This window comes from Nasonia vitripennis, chromosome 4 (genome assembly GCF_009193385.2).
Source record: "Nasonia vitripennis strain AsymCx chromosome 4, Nvit_psr_1.1, whole genome shotgun sequence".
Taxonomy (NCBI): Eukaryota; Metazoa; Arthropoda; class Insecta; order Hymenoptera; family Pteromalidae; genus Nasonia; species Nasonia vitripennis.
In genome coordinates this window covers 8,991,972-9,007,185 of record NC_045760.1, presented here as the reverse complement: position 1 = coordinate 9,007,185, position 15,214 = coordinate 8,991,972, and the positions used below count along the sequence as shown (strand labels likewise).

The window sequence follows — 15,214 nt, the reverse complement described above, 5'->3', positions numbered from 1 at the left end:
TGAGTGTATATTGATGAAAAAAGTGTTGATAGTGTTGATATTATGTTTGATACTATGAAATGGTACATCAATGATACAATTTTTTAAACGAACTTAAGTAAAAAAGTATAAAAAAAATACAATACGAGTGGCGTTATATTACATGTATACAAATAAATCGTAAGAAACCTCAAGCGCTGCATCATAAACGCTATTCGAGAAAAATCATTACTCCGAGAATATGTATGTATAATTATATAAAAAGAATCTCAACACACAGATCGTAGAATCTCGTGATTCGCAAAGTATATAATGGAAGGCACTCGAATGATAATGTTGCGTATATAGGTATTTAATTAATAAAAGATAAATGATGAAACAATTAAAATAATAAGAAGAAAAAGTATAAGGACACCGAGGTTGTGTGAAAGGGTGCGCGAATGCGGCAAACCAAAGAGCGGAAGTGTATTCGTATACAGAATTAAGTACAAGTGTGTATCCAAGTGAATTCGAATCGCTCTTGCGGCGAAAGCTCGCGCGTACGCGCAAATAATCGTAGTTGCAATCAAGTATAGAAGAATAATAAAAAGTAGGTGATTCGCGTATACACCTATATACATATATATCTCTAAGCGTTTCACAATTGATTTGGTATTTATATATACGAGATTTGATTCCCCGAGGAAACGCAGTATGCAAATTGAGCGAGAAATCGATTAGCGTTTCCTTTACTGCGATATACAATTGCGTTTACTTCTGTAAAGTGTTTATACACGTATGTAGATTTGCGTTATATTTTTGTGTTTAGCTTCGAATAAGGAAGGAAAATCGTTGAATGAGCCATGTATATGAGTTTGTAATTTACTTATCAGCGCGGATTTATGAGTGTAATGCCAAGTCTATTCATTTGTTATGTAAACACAGACGTACACCCACAGCGAAACTGCACCGAGCATACGAAATTCACGACATCTGCGAAGAAATAAATATGACATTGTAAATTACGTTCTTGACTTCTTATTTATCGCTCAGATACATTACTTTCTGTGATTGTTCATTTTCCGTTATCTTTTGATTTTCATAGAAAGGCACAGTACCACACTTGAGAAGAGAAGCACACACGCTCACCCATTCGCACACACACACACACACGCGCGCACACATATACAATCCTCACGCGCACGCGCACGTGAAGACTCCAGCGTTCGTGCCTTGAACGACGCGGCCCGGATTAGAACTCAATTAAGTCCTCCGCATCGAGGAGGCAGTAAAACACTCGGGCCCGCGCTCGAACCCTTTTATTGCGATCATCCGCACCTCGACGCGGGCGGCTAAAGCTCGCCGGTGCGGGTAATCCCTGACGTAATAAAACAGTAAACGGCCGGCCGTTTGGGCCAGCTGCCCTCGCCACCGACGCACTATCCGGACCGCGCGTGCTCCGTCCCTGCCAATCCGATCGGCGATCGGTACAGGAGGCGGAACGATCGAGACCTTCGACGGTCGATGCTGGAGCCGACCAGAAACAGTTCAACTGGAGCCACGACACGAGTCGCATCACCTCCAGATACTGTCACGCAAATCAACGACAAATAAACGACCACTCCGAAACATCAAGTTCCCCGTTATTCGATTTCTTCACCTCACATTCTCCTTCACTCTCCTGCGCCACCTCACTCCCAAAACACCATTGTCACATGTAAGTATACAATATTAGTACAGTAGTTTGTATTCACGCTGCGACCAAATAATCCGCTTCATACCGGCAAAGCATCGTTTTTTAAAGAGATACTCCCGTTGGCATTTAACGATGAAAACAATCATTTCAAACCAGCCCAACAGAATGGATCGAACAAACAGGTCAAAATGTATAAAACGCGGGCGTACACGCCGGATAAAATCCTGAAGCATCATTATCCTGTAGCAGTGCAGTTGGAGTTAAAAGAGTATCATATATACATACATTGCTTGGCTATCGGTCGGGCTATTCCGGCTGGCGTCAATTTATAATGGGGGGTCCGGCGAAGAGGGAGAATATCGCGCGTAGAGCAGCGGCGAATGAACAGCGCTGATCGAAATATGCGCATAAAACGCGAGGCCGAGATAATGCGCTGTCTGTCCTCTTTCCTCCATCCCTCTACCGCTGCCTTTTTATTGCAACCCGGCTGCGGCTAGGGAAAATAATAAGATATTCGGGATAGACTGAATTTAATAATGTCGAAATTTTGGAAATTTCCCAGCTGAGAGCATTTTATAGAAATGCGAAGAAATTGTTCAAGAGTTGTTTAATTATGCGGAGGATATTATTGAGGTAGCTTGATTCGCAGCCGAAATCTCGCGCGAAATTTTACCCCGCTCTTGAATCTGTTATCCCCTGGCGAGTAACGATGAGTCGAGAGCGGAGCCGATAAGCGACGAGCAGCGTAGCGATTTACAGGGATCATTTAATGGGTATTGCAGCTCAATGTTCCGATTATTGACGCGCTTATTATACACGCGTAATCGGCCACGACAGAGCCGGGCTAATGAACATCCGATATACAGTTCCACGCGCAGGCATTATTATACGGGCCGCGGCTCCGGTTAATCGGCGCACAGGGGCGCCCGCCTGGGATAGAAACTAGAGAGAAAATAAATCAATGGATTTGAAACGAGCGTACGAATTTAATGTCTATGAAACGATACTTTACTTGTCTTACTTATTGTGTTATTTTATATACACGAACGAGGAATTTAATTGTCTTCGTTAAAACAAAAAAGTGCTACATGCTAAATGCATTTCTAATCAGAAAGTGTGCAAGTATCCCCATTCAGCATAGAACTCTCTAAATCTGAAAGAGTGAAAAATCACTCATTTCGAGTCAAAATTGAGTCACACTCTGCAAAGAGTGACTCAATTTTGCCTCTAATTCGAGTGATTTTTCACTCTTTCAGATTTAGAGAGAAGGTCGTATTAATAACCTCTTCGTTATATAGCAACGGTTTCAATGTTGTCGAATTAAATTGTAAATCTGTTTTTTATTTCCACTTTTTATACTCTCTTCTGCCTTATGAAGTACATAAGTTATCCTGAAATAAGTTTGAAATAGATATCATTCAACAGTAGTAGTTTTAGCCTGTGTAGTAATTTATTGGCATGTATAATTCGTAATGAGAAATGCCTGACTTCAAAATAAAAAATTAAAAAACCTACAGTAACTTATTTTATAAGTAGTAGTAGTGAAGTTATTCTTGTAAAAAGCCTACAAAATAAATCACCATATTTCATAATTAAAGAGAATACATTTCATAGAGCGATAAATTAGTTTGAATAAATAAGCTACGTGCCAATGAATTGGCAGCGGTTATTTATTACCAGTAACACAAACATCTGTCGTATAGGACAATTCGCAATTTATTATAAAATATCTGCACACTGGATGACCAATCGACTCGCGCGTAATTTATTTCAAAAAAGTCTAGATTTATATAATTATCCAAATCAAAAGGCACTAGATAATTTGAGTACTTCGAGATCATTCGCTGTGACTCCTGTACATGGCAGATCGATCAGGAATCGAGTCACGCGTATGTATACGTGCGGGTGTATCCCTATACTTGTTGGAGTATATGCAAGGCTTCGAGTTATCGGGAAATTGATTTTCCGAGAATAGGCTGCAAGCGTGATGAGCTTAAGGCTTCTTTCATAGATCCTGCTGCTGTGCGACGAGATGATATATTGGTTGCGGATTTATAGCTACGGAGTATTCTATCGGTAATTAGGGTTACAAATGTCGATTAAATTAGTGGGTGAATTATATAGACAGTGAAACTGAATATAAATCAATGGGCGTGATTTAATACAATGAAAATATCGTTGATACACAACATGTCATTTTAACAGTGAATATTTAATATCCCATTATTTAAGTCAAAATGAACAGTTTTATATGTAAGGTATTTTACATATTAGCCATTCACGCGTTGATCATTTCATATTTGATATTTACATCACATGCAATACATTAACTTTTGCAATGTATCACAACGTCAATACAGGCGATCGTCTAATAAACGGTTTAGTTTTAAAAACATCCTCGCCGACATGTAAACAACTCTCTCATCAAATCATTCTTTTTGAGCACTATAATATCGGCGGTGCGTGTCGACGGGCGATCGATGATGCTCTCGTTTGTCAGTTTTCGCGGGTGAAATGAAATGTCTCCAAAAAATTGATGGAAGACCGCCAGGCGCGCGACTCTCGAATGGACGGCTTTTTTCAAACGCTGTACTGCAATCGTCGACGAGGCCAAACGACGCGAAATTCGACGCGACTATTGTTACGAATAACACGAGAACGTAATTATAGCGCGACCGATTTTTACGCACTACTGCGGACTTTTCGAGCTATAAAGGAGTCGAAGGGACAGATGAGATTACTAAAATTATCACTCTCGGAGTTTCGTTTTTACGATGGATGTCTTTTGTATTTTTTAAATAAACAGATAAGTTCATAATAATTAATTTACGCTTATAATATTGACTATGATTATTTCAATCTGCAAATTCGAAAATTCAAAGTTAATAATTCGAATTTTTCCGAGCTTCATTTTACATTATAAAATTGAGTTTCATCGTTTTCCAACATTGAAACAAGATCGACATGAATTTGCCTGCAATGACATATGTGTATCTTATGGAGGAAACAATTATAGATATCGAGAAGGATTGAAGCTTTATTATGTCAAATGATTTATCATACAATGAAGTTTATAAATTAGTCAAAGCAGAGGGGAAATTTCAATTCTATCGTAAATTCTCTTGTACCAATCATCCCACCAGATTTCTTTAAATAACATTCACTCGAACAGATTCGGTTTCACAGCGCAACGATCGAGCTCATCGCCTTTAAACAAATCAACGCCATCCTCAAAGTTTCAATAAAAAAAACTCATCATCGTCAGCAGACCGCATCTGGGTGTAGAACATCGGTAATCCGTCAAAACTAACGACCGCGCGCACGCCCTCCATCAAATCGCGCCATCAATTAAAATCAGCGACACTTGAAGTGGCCCTTAAACTGTTCCCAGAGTGACCTCAAGCTTCCTATCAGCGAGAACACCGTGATCATTGCCGTGGTCACGATCATCACCATGGACACCTCGCTGGAGGTCTGTCGGATCAGCCAGCCCTTCTTATAGCCATGAATCTGGGACACCATCCCGACGACGAAGCAGAGGATGCCCAGAAAGTTGTGGAAGAACTTGCCAATGACCGGTCGCACGACCTTGCGTAGTCTGCCCGCGAAGAGAGCTGGTAATCCGGTGAAGAAGATGCCGATTATGGCACCGACGGACGCGATACCCGCGAGAGCGTGAACCGAGCGGAAGTGTTGGCGTCTTTGGGCGTACATGACGTAGACTCCGGCTATACTGAAAGCCGCGCCCAGTACTTGCAAGATCCAGTGCAGATGACTGTTGGAGCGACGAGTTAACTTTCGACTCCAGACGTTCTCTCCTGTGAGGGTCACTATTGCCTCGGACATCAGCAGGACGTACTGGAATACAGAGATCGATTGCGTTTTCAAGTTATTTTTGATAGTGTTATTTTCTTATAAAATTACTTTTTCTTTTGTTTTTCAGAAATTTAACGACAAAATTCCAACTCTACCTACAAGGTTGATGTCATTGTTTTGTTTTATGCAGTTACGCAAAAGACGAGACTATATGCAGAGAACTTCCGTAGCGCAATTTTTTACTTGCGAGATATCCCGGGACAATAAATGAACGTCATATTTCTAGTCTAGCGGTTTGGAGCTTGCTTAAAGTGGCTGTATATATTCAACTCGAACGTTTCCGTTATCATACCATTGTTTTGACTCTACTGGTGCTTCCGCGACTTTGACTGAATTCGATATTGTATACCGCTGAATTGATCCGAGAATCATAAAGTAGAATCAAAACGGAACTCTTTCTATGCAGATACGTACGTGTGCCATTAATTAACGAGCTTCGAAACGAACGCAGAGTGCCGTATAATTTATACGAGCCTAATGCGCGTTTTCAAATCCTCTATAATCAAGCGCATTTATGCTGATAATTTACTAGTTATTTCGATCCAACAGCTCACACAAACTTCTGCCGACGTAATCAAAATACGCATACTAGTTCTGCAGCACTTATTTGTGGTAATTCGTATTTTTTTGAAGCGATTCACGTGTTTATCATAAAACTGCCTAATATAACAAATCGTTCAAATCGAAAAATCTGCCCCATGAATCGAATCCGGCATGCCTTCAAAATGTACTCAAAACACACACCCTGGAATGATATTCAAACAAAGCGAGAGTAGTGACTTCGTTCTTCCCTCTGACGTAAAAGAGAATTTCGCCTTACGCTTATAAAGCGGATGAAAATGCGGGCACTTCATTCGCGGTTCTGTCGGAGCAGTTAAAAGTTCGCTGCAGCAGTAGCCCCGTGGCAATCAGCTGCTACGCGCGATGAACTCGCTCAAGGCAAAGGTGTGCATGAAGAGGTGTGATTCTGATTAAAAATCTGAGCTGTGAAACTGAATTTTGTTGAGACAGACTGAATTAAATTAGAGGTTTGCTCGCGTCGCTTATACAATGATTGCTGCATTGCTCTTGCCGAGCCAAATAGCTTCGAAAATTATTTAACCTCTGGTGAGTTTATAAGGCTTCCCCTTAACCTACATTTTCGTTTACTGTAATATTGCCATAAGTGAGCCTAAAGTATCAGTTTACATGTTTTTCATAAGACGAGACGAGATGAGATGAGATATTTTGAGAAATACATATACAAGTCTCAACTATATTAATATCGAGTGAAAAATGTTTGAAGTTTAATTTTAAAAGTCTTGAAGCTTTCTCAATTTGGAGCAGCACATAAGAATTACTATAGGTAAACAGTAGTCCATCCTTTCTCATTGGCTTTATATGCGACATCTGATTATTTCGATACTTTCTCTCCCTACGACGATCCTGCGCCAAGTTATATTAATCAGAAATAAGGCCATTGATGAAAATATCCCCCGGAGTCAACGAGCGAGTCAACTACCTCGTGATACAGCTATTTCAGAAATTGAACTAACGTTGTACACTTGTTAATGAGATTTATAGAATTCCGTTGAGCGAATACAATGAGAGCGGAAGAGCCACGTGCTCCGAATTTCCAAGGGATTGCAGGAGCCGATCCTTTGGATAAAGTTTTACTCGATATATCTATACACCGCGAAGCCGCAAAATCAAGCGCACGACACGACTCGGCGGTTAAACATTTATCGCAATATAAATATCGCGAGTTCCTCGTATATTGATCTTCGATTTCGTAATTTACGATTTTTTAATACGAGCGCAGTGAACATCGTCCGATAATACTATCCAATACCGAAGGTATCATACATACCCTGTCAGACTTCCTATGCCATCTGAACTTTATGTGTACCTTATACGTATATAACCATCCGGATATTAGCGTTTTATCCACATCCGATGATCAAGATCTCGCTTCCTTCGGATAGCAGTCAAACAAAAGTTCGAAACACCGAAACTGATCGCAAACCATCAGTTTGATTAATGCGATTTGCAGAATTCCGTTTAGCGCTCTATCTTTCTCTCTCTCTCTCTCTCTCTCTCTCTCTTTCTGCGATTTTGGAAAGTTTCGTTCCCTCAAATATTTGTCGGGATATTCATTGAGAGGAATTACCCCTTTGCTTACCCCAATCGTGCAGAGCAAGACGTGGAGATTCGTGACGTTACTCAAGTCCCGGGACAAGTAAGCAAGGTAGCCGGTAGTCAGCAACACCAGCACGTGATTGATCACGTTGCATAGGACCAGGACTGTTTGCCAGAAGTTGCAGCCGCTTGAATCGCTCGATGTGGATTCCACGCTGGTGAGGCTGGACTCCAGTCCGACGGATTTCGATATTTGTTGGTTGGTCATTTTTTTTCCTCGACTATTGGTCGACTTTTCGATTATCTTTAAAGTTGAATCGATCTCGTGCCGTAGCTGAAACGAGGATAATGATCCAGAGTGAACTTCAAGCTTATGGTCTATTAGATATATTATGCTTCATTTTAATCTGCATTGCGTAATGAATTATTTTAATTATTTATAATTCGATGCATGAAGCCAGTTATTTGTACTGACTAATTATCAAAAAGTATGATACAATGATATTGGGTTATCGTGAGAGACATCACGATAAAGCGTTCAAAGTGCAAAAGTTTCTCATTCACTTTGTGAAATACAAGAAGCTGCGATTCTATGAAAATAAAACACGCGTGAAGTGCATTATTTCCTTATTATCTGCGACTTCGTCGCGTATACGTATTATTTATGCGTCAGCGGAAACATTACTTTATGTAGAAGCTTATCTGTAATAAACGGAATTCATGGTTCGATTTTTTTTTTCAAAATCCGTATAGAATTTTCATTCATACAAGCAATAATAAAGTTAAATGCACATTCCCCTCATTGCTTGAACTGCAAGCACAATCTGTCTCATTGGAAATTCATTTTTGACAAATGCAGTCAGTTCGAAATATCAATCCTCTCTTTGCAAAAATGTATAAATCTTGCATAAAAAAGCGAGATCAAATGCATATCTGGTTTATTCACCAGTCAATCACCAGTCAAAAAAACCGTCTATAGGTAAAAGCATCTCACAAAAAATCCAAATCCCAACTCGAAAGCATAATCCTCGAGGCAAGGACACTATCGTCTTCCCCAATTATAGAAGCTCGCGAGAAAAAAAGACATAACCAACCGAAAAAGACTCACCACGCTAATGTAATTTGTAGAGCCGAGATGAACTCAAATGAAGTAAAAGCCCCCGCAGCGGCAGCAGCAGAAGACGAAGAAGAAGTAGCCCAGAAGAAATTTATTTAATTAAAAGCCATCTTCCGTCCGGCGTGTCTCGCGAAAAGGGAGACATTGATTTGGTAATCGAAGCCGTATTTGCGCGCTCGAAATCTTCGCGCTTCCTCAGCGTCTACACTATCCCTTCTCCAATCGATATATGTAGACGAGCAAAGCGGGGAGAGAATCGGAAAGAGAAAAAAAAATATTGCCGGACAGATAGCGAGGGAAGCCGATAAGAGTATTTCGATGAAATATGCGCGCGCGTCTGCATTCACGGCTCGCACGCGCGCCTAATCTCCTCGCACCTTTTAATCTGCACGTACGAACTGATAGAGTCGCTGTGATTCCGTCGATCGTAAAGATTTTCCTCGACTCAGCTAATTACGCGATTCTGCATGCACACGTCTGACGCGGCGGCTTGGAGGAAGTGCAGAGCACTTTCCGCATAGGGAAATCCCTTGTGCAAGAGAGGCAGAGAGATAGTTTTGTTTCGTGTCTGGCGCGTGATTCCGTTTTTTCTTCAGTTGGATTGGGATAAACCCACGTCGGGATAAGCGCGGATGCTTCAACGGCTTTTAGGAGCGAGCTGAAAAGCTCGCAAGAGCGAGAGAGAGAGAGAGAGAGAGAGAGAGAGAGAGAGAGAGAGAGAGAGAGAGAGAGAGAGACGTTACACCGTTCTGAGAAATTGTTCGCGGTTTAAGGTGCTACTGCACTTTCGAAAGTGGGTCTATCTTTGATAGCCTCGTTGTTGGCTTTTCGAAGCCTTTGAAATTTCGGAATTGCCGTTTAGGCAGTTATAGTGGCGATCAAGATTATATAAAAAATATAAGATATTATATTTTTTATTAAAAAATTACGTTGAAGTAGACATATATTAATGGGATTAGGAGACAGCGTTTTATTTCAACGTCACCCTACGAACAGTATAATAGTTGAAAATTTAATGAAACGAGAAATCAGAATATCGTTGATTTGTTACGTCTATCATTCGTGAATAATTTTTATAATAGGCGTTTGAGTTTATTCCTGTCGTTTTATCGGATAATTAGGTAAACCAAAATTTTCAGACATATAAAATAATGGAATGACCACTTTGAGAATAATGGATTTCTTTTCGCATAATGAATTAGAGCGTCTATTTTTTATATCATTGGCGCTACTATCAGTTACCTGACTTCGTTGAAGTATCAAGTACCGTATCGTCACTAATACATTACGTTACTATCTTCCCAGTGCTTAGTTTCATAGCTTTCTGCGTTTAAGGGTCTGCATAGGTTCTATTTTACTATAATTTTTACTGTTTACACTGCTGCAATATGTTATTATATTGATTGCGAATCACGCTGACATTATAAATACATGAATTATATGAAAGGAAATTAAATGGAAGTATGGAAATATCATAAAGGTAACCTTAACCATCATCTGATTAAAATTTATAATTAGCCGTAAATTATTGTGACTATCTTCTAAAAATATCGTGTTGTAGCATCAAAATAACGAACCCCATAATCATACTAAAATATCTGTACATGTGCGATAAGAAACTGAAAATTCGTTTTAAAATATGAGCATTACTTAGTACCTTTTGATAATATTCAGGAAGTTAGATAAATGCTACTACTTATTTGTGGCTAATAAACACACAAGCTGATATAAACAATAACAGCTTTTTAATTTTTTCTAATTCTTTGTGAAAAATTGTAATAAATACAATTCACGACAAACACGGCAATTATCTTGATAGACTCGTAGATAAATGTTGACTCTTATAAATTATTACTAATTGTAAGTTAAGATAAGAACTACATGTGAGATAACAGCAAGACAAAATTATCCTATGGGATGTATCTGCAGCTGGAATTGGGCCATAGTCAAAATTGTACCCCTTGACGACATAAAAGGTTTCTGTAATTCTTACTTACCGATTCGTGGTATAACGTGTACTCTTCGGTCGATAAGTGGATCCGCGTATGGTTTATCCAGAGGATTGTAGTACATAGGAGGTGGATGCTCTATATTGTCTCACATCAGGTGTCAGTACTGACTATATTTTCCATTTGAATTTTATTATTTGTTATGTACATTGTAATAAAAATTCATCGATAAAATTAATTTTTCCCTCGAAATGTAGTCTACTATATATTTCGAACGATAAAAAACAATATAATATGATAATTTGTTAGTTCATTTATTTATAAATTTATACATGTGTATAATAAAAAATTAAACTTTTTGAAGCGTAGCATTATGATGACGATTTATTTCATTTTTTTTCGACAGAAACAAATTTCTTAATAGTTATAATAAAGTACCAAATTAAAAATGGTTTAAACAATTCAGCAGAGTTTGATTCGTCGCAAAAGAAGTTTTATTAAATTTTATAAGCTTCCAGGCAAAACCAATAACATCATATTCATCAGCGCTAAGCTTGGATTTAACGCATGACTGAATCTCGATGAAGATATCATGCGGATACTCGACCCAAAGTGTAGTTATCCCAGCTATTCTTAAAGCCGGATGGGAAGATAAGAAAGGGAGTTTTTCCTGCAGCAGTGTAAATAGCTAACAGTGAACACTACACGTTTTTTCCGATTGCTTGATATTTATATTATGTGTATATAAGCACTCGCTTTCGGATCGAATTTACATGCAAAACCGTAAAATCATTTCAAATTAATAATTGTTGCTTTTCATCGCAAAGTTTATTTCGTTAAACATAATTTTTACGAATTTATTTACCTTCGCTAAAACTTTTTGATCAATTTTATTTTACGCATACACGCGATAAAAATCGCTGCCAGTCCAGCATGAAAATCAGCCGCTCTGACAAAGCTTATCTCTCCAGTCGAAAGCACACCTGCAAAATAAACGACATTCCACGTCGGCGCAAAAGCAGTCCCGGCGGACGAGCGAATGAAAAAAGCAGGCTACAGGGGAGGTTGTTTCAATCTGCGTGATGGTCGCGACGCAGCTTTGCATCATATAATCCGTCGACGCACTGCTGTGTGTGTATATATACTTATACACTTGTATACAACAGAGAGAATCCCGAGACCACAGACGGACACGCAGACGTTAAAAAGGGGAAAAAAGAAGCGCTGCTGCACACCGGACGCCGACAACTTACGAAATACACTGAGCTTTCGCTCTTAAGCTCTCTCGTATCATCCAGCCAAAGGGCAACTCGACCTTTCGCCGGCCGACTGTTTGCTCTCTCGGTACGACTTTGGGGAATATAGAGGAAACAGAAAAATGTGCGGGTAAAACCAGGTGAATTTATTGCGCTTCTTGGCCGACTGTGTGTATTTTTTACAATGCTGCAGGATTTTAAAATTTTTATCGAAAAAATATTACTATTGTATACTAGTATAAAATTGCTTTTTTTAAATTATAAAATTAAAATAAAAAAATATATTTTATGTATTTATTAAATTTGTTAAATAATTGATACAATTTTGAGCAGCAAATAAGATTCGCAAATTGTAAGTAATGAGCGAATTTGAAATTGCCTCCAAATCGCACACAGGTTCTTCATGCCGCCGCCAGGTGGCTGACGATAACTCCTTCTCCAAATGTAAAGTGGCACCGGGAACGTACAAGTAGGAGCACGGCACTCGGAATCGTTACTCTGGTTTCCCTTCATTACACGCATAAATCTTTCGCCTTTTACTAAAGATTTCCGTGGAGGGGAACACTTGATGAGTCTATAAAAAATTTTTTGTGTGCCCGACGAAAGTTGGGCCGTTATATAATTTAAAAATAATTCGACCTAGTGATCGATCACGTAATCGAGCTAAAATTCATTAAAATTTAATACTTGATTTATTTAAGTACTTCGATTTTTTCTAATTTAGGGCTTTATTAGAGATGTTCAAAATTAGGTTAATTATCGATATTGGGTATCGATAATATTGTTATCTAAAATATCGATATATGTAATATATTGAATAAAAAATATCAATATTACAAATATTGTTTCAAAATTCGAAAATTTTATTTTACATTTAAGCACTATAATTTTTTACACTTTTTATTACAAAATTTGGAAGTTAAAATTCTATTTTAAATGCCAATCATCTATTGATAATGAGGATAAAAACAGAAGTTGTTGAAAATGTTTAGCAGATAAACGACTTCTTTTTTCGGTTAGAATTAAAGCAGCGCGTGAAAACAATCGCTCGGAAGGCATCGATGTAGTAATTACAGTTAAAAAACGGATGGCTATTTTCGATAGTTAGGAATTTGGATATTGACGGCGCGCACTCTGCGCCCCCTATGGAGCTCCTCCCCGCTCTCCAGTTTGAAATCTCACTCTCAAATCTCACTCGCGGTCGCGAAGCGGCCAGGCGGGAGTCAGAACTCACAACTCGTGAACTTACGTCCCGACGCGACAGAAATTTTTCTGTTGACCAAAAAATTAGGTAAAATAAAGTATCGATATTTACGTATAACATATCGATACTTCCAATAATCGGTTAGTAAAATATCGATAAAAAATTCCGATATATTGAAACAAAAATATCGATATTTACACTTATCGATAATTATCGAACATCACTAGGCTTTATTCTTTCAAAGTTTCGAGAAATTTTCGGAAAAGCTGAATTTATTCACTCCTCGCGACAAAGTTCAACAGTTTCCGCAAGTAATTATAAAAAAAAATGTCCACATACTTAAAGCCCAGTCGTCTTCTCTATAATTGATCCGCGACAAAAACCTCCGACAATCATAATTCGCATTAAAATTAATATCGTTACAGCATAAATAACAGGCGTAGAATCAAAGAAGACCGTGTATACGTCGCCAAGCAAAAAGCGCGCTTAAAAGAATGTGAATTCGAGTGCCTATAGAAGAGGGAGGGAGACTATAGTCCCATTCGCCATGATACGTTCCAGCGAGATCCTATTTGTCCTTTTGCTTTCCATTGATCTCCTTATCCCTCTTAGGTATCACGCCTCCTCCGCAGCTCGATAAGGCGCGTGTGTGTGTGTGTGCGCGCGCGTGTGTGTATATATATATATATATATATATATATATATATATATATATATATATATATATATTCGTCTGTTTAACGCAGAGAAAAAAGGAGAAACATGCAAAGCTACACAATGGCGCACAGGGCGCTCGTTATATCGAGAAAAGGCAAAGTTCGAGTGTCGCCGCACGCCTTTGATCATCATCGCCGAGGTATTCCGACTTCCAACTGCGACTCGCTCGCTCTTCTGTATGAATATGAAGAGGCGGTGCGATTCTTCCGTGACATCTAATTACTCGCTGTGCTTCGATCACTTGTCTCGAGCGTGTGTACAGCGTGGGATTTGCGTATTGATGAAGTTTATCATATGGTCGGAACACATTTATTTATGTGTAAAATTAAATCGCACAGCGCGACCATTCAATTTATCAACTCGGTTATCAGTCAAAGAAGAACGAATTTCGAAAGCCTGCACGAGTCAATCCGGGGATTGATTTTTTTTCACCTCACGTTATGCACACTCGCGCACACGCATCGAAACAGCGGAGCGACTGGTAATTACCAAACGCGAGTGACAACTGTCAGGTTTTCCGCGAGATGGAAAAGCTCGACGCGTGCTGACGTCGTGGCAGATTCGCCGCGTATAGCTATGACGCGTAAATAACGAGATTTTAAACAAACAACCACTAAAAAACACGCGTATCCAGTGGATCAATGTCTGCCTCGCGAATTGTCTCCTGTCCCCGCGCAGACGTGTGCGAAACGCGTGAAATTTATATCCACGCGAGAACTCGGCGCGGTTCGAATTAAAATATTGATTTCTACGTGCGTCCGTTGAAACACAAGATCGGCACGATACGATTGTTCGAGAGTATAGCTTACGCGTGATAATTAACAGAAATAGACGCATACGTGTATAACATGGGAATCAAAGGGAACGATAGTCCGGAGAGGAGAGAGAGAGTTATTTTTGCCCCGTTATGATTTTGTGAAAAAAAAAACAACAAAATAATATGCATAATTCATCCCCAACTCCGAAGATATACATAATCAAAAACCACCCCCCAGCGATCGTATCAGGAAGTAGCTCACACCCCCAATCCGATCAAGTGCGTAATCCGCGCACGCAAGTGATACACGTTTCGCCAAGAATAAACACAAACACGCGAGCAAGTGCCCACTCGCATCTCGCGCACAATAACAACATATCAGCGAGCGCAGAGGAAAAAAGAAACTAAAGCATAACGCGCCCGATGACTGCGGCGTGCCTACAGGGGGTGGCTTCGCGTTCTCTCGAGCTCGAGTTCGCGCAGATCAAAGGCGCAAAGGGTCGCGCGTACCTCTTGAAAACCCTCTCTCTCTCTCTCTCTCTCTCTCTCTCTCTCTCTCTCTCTCT

At 39.5% G+C, this 15,214-nt stretch overlaps 1 protein-coding gene and 1 non-coding gene across 2 annotated transcripts; one reads left to right on the top strand and one right to left on the bottom strand.

The window, feature by feature from the left end:
* Positions 1 to 4,671: 4,671 nt before the first annotated feature.
* Positions 4,672 to 8,969, bottom strand: LOC100680086. The gene is made up of 3 exons (XM_008208531.3): positions 8,757 to 8,969; positions 7,692 to 7,982; positions 4,672 to 5,512 (listed from the first exon to the last, which is right to left on the bottom strand). The coding sequence occupies exons 2-3, from the start codon at positions 7,914 to 7,916 to the stop codon at positions 5,009 to 5,011; spliced, it is 729 nt and encodes a 242-aa protein (XP_008206753.1). The 5' UTR covers positions 7,917 to 7,982; positions 8,757 to 8,969; the 3' UTR covers positions 4,672 to 5,008.
* A 3,494-nt stretch (positions 8,970 to 12,463) lies between these two features.
* LOC116417298 lies at positions 12,464 to 12,583 on the top strand. Its single transcript, XR_004227602.1, has one exon. It is a non-coding gene; the product is annotated as a U5 spliceosomal RNA (small nuclear RNA).
* The last annotated feature ends 2,631 nt before the right edge of the window (positions 12,584 to 15,214 follow it).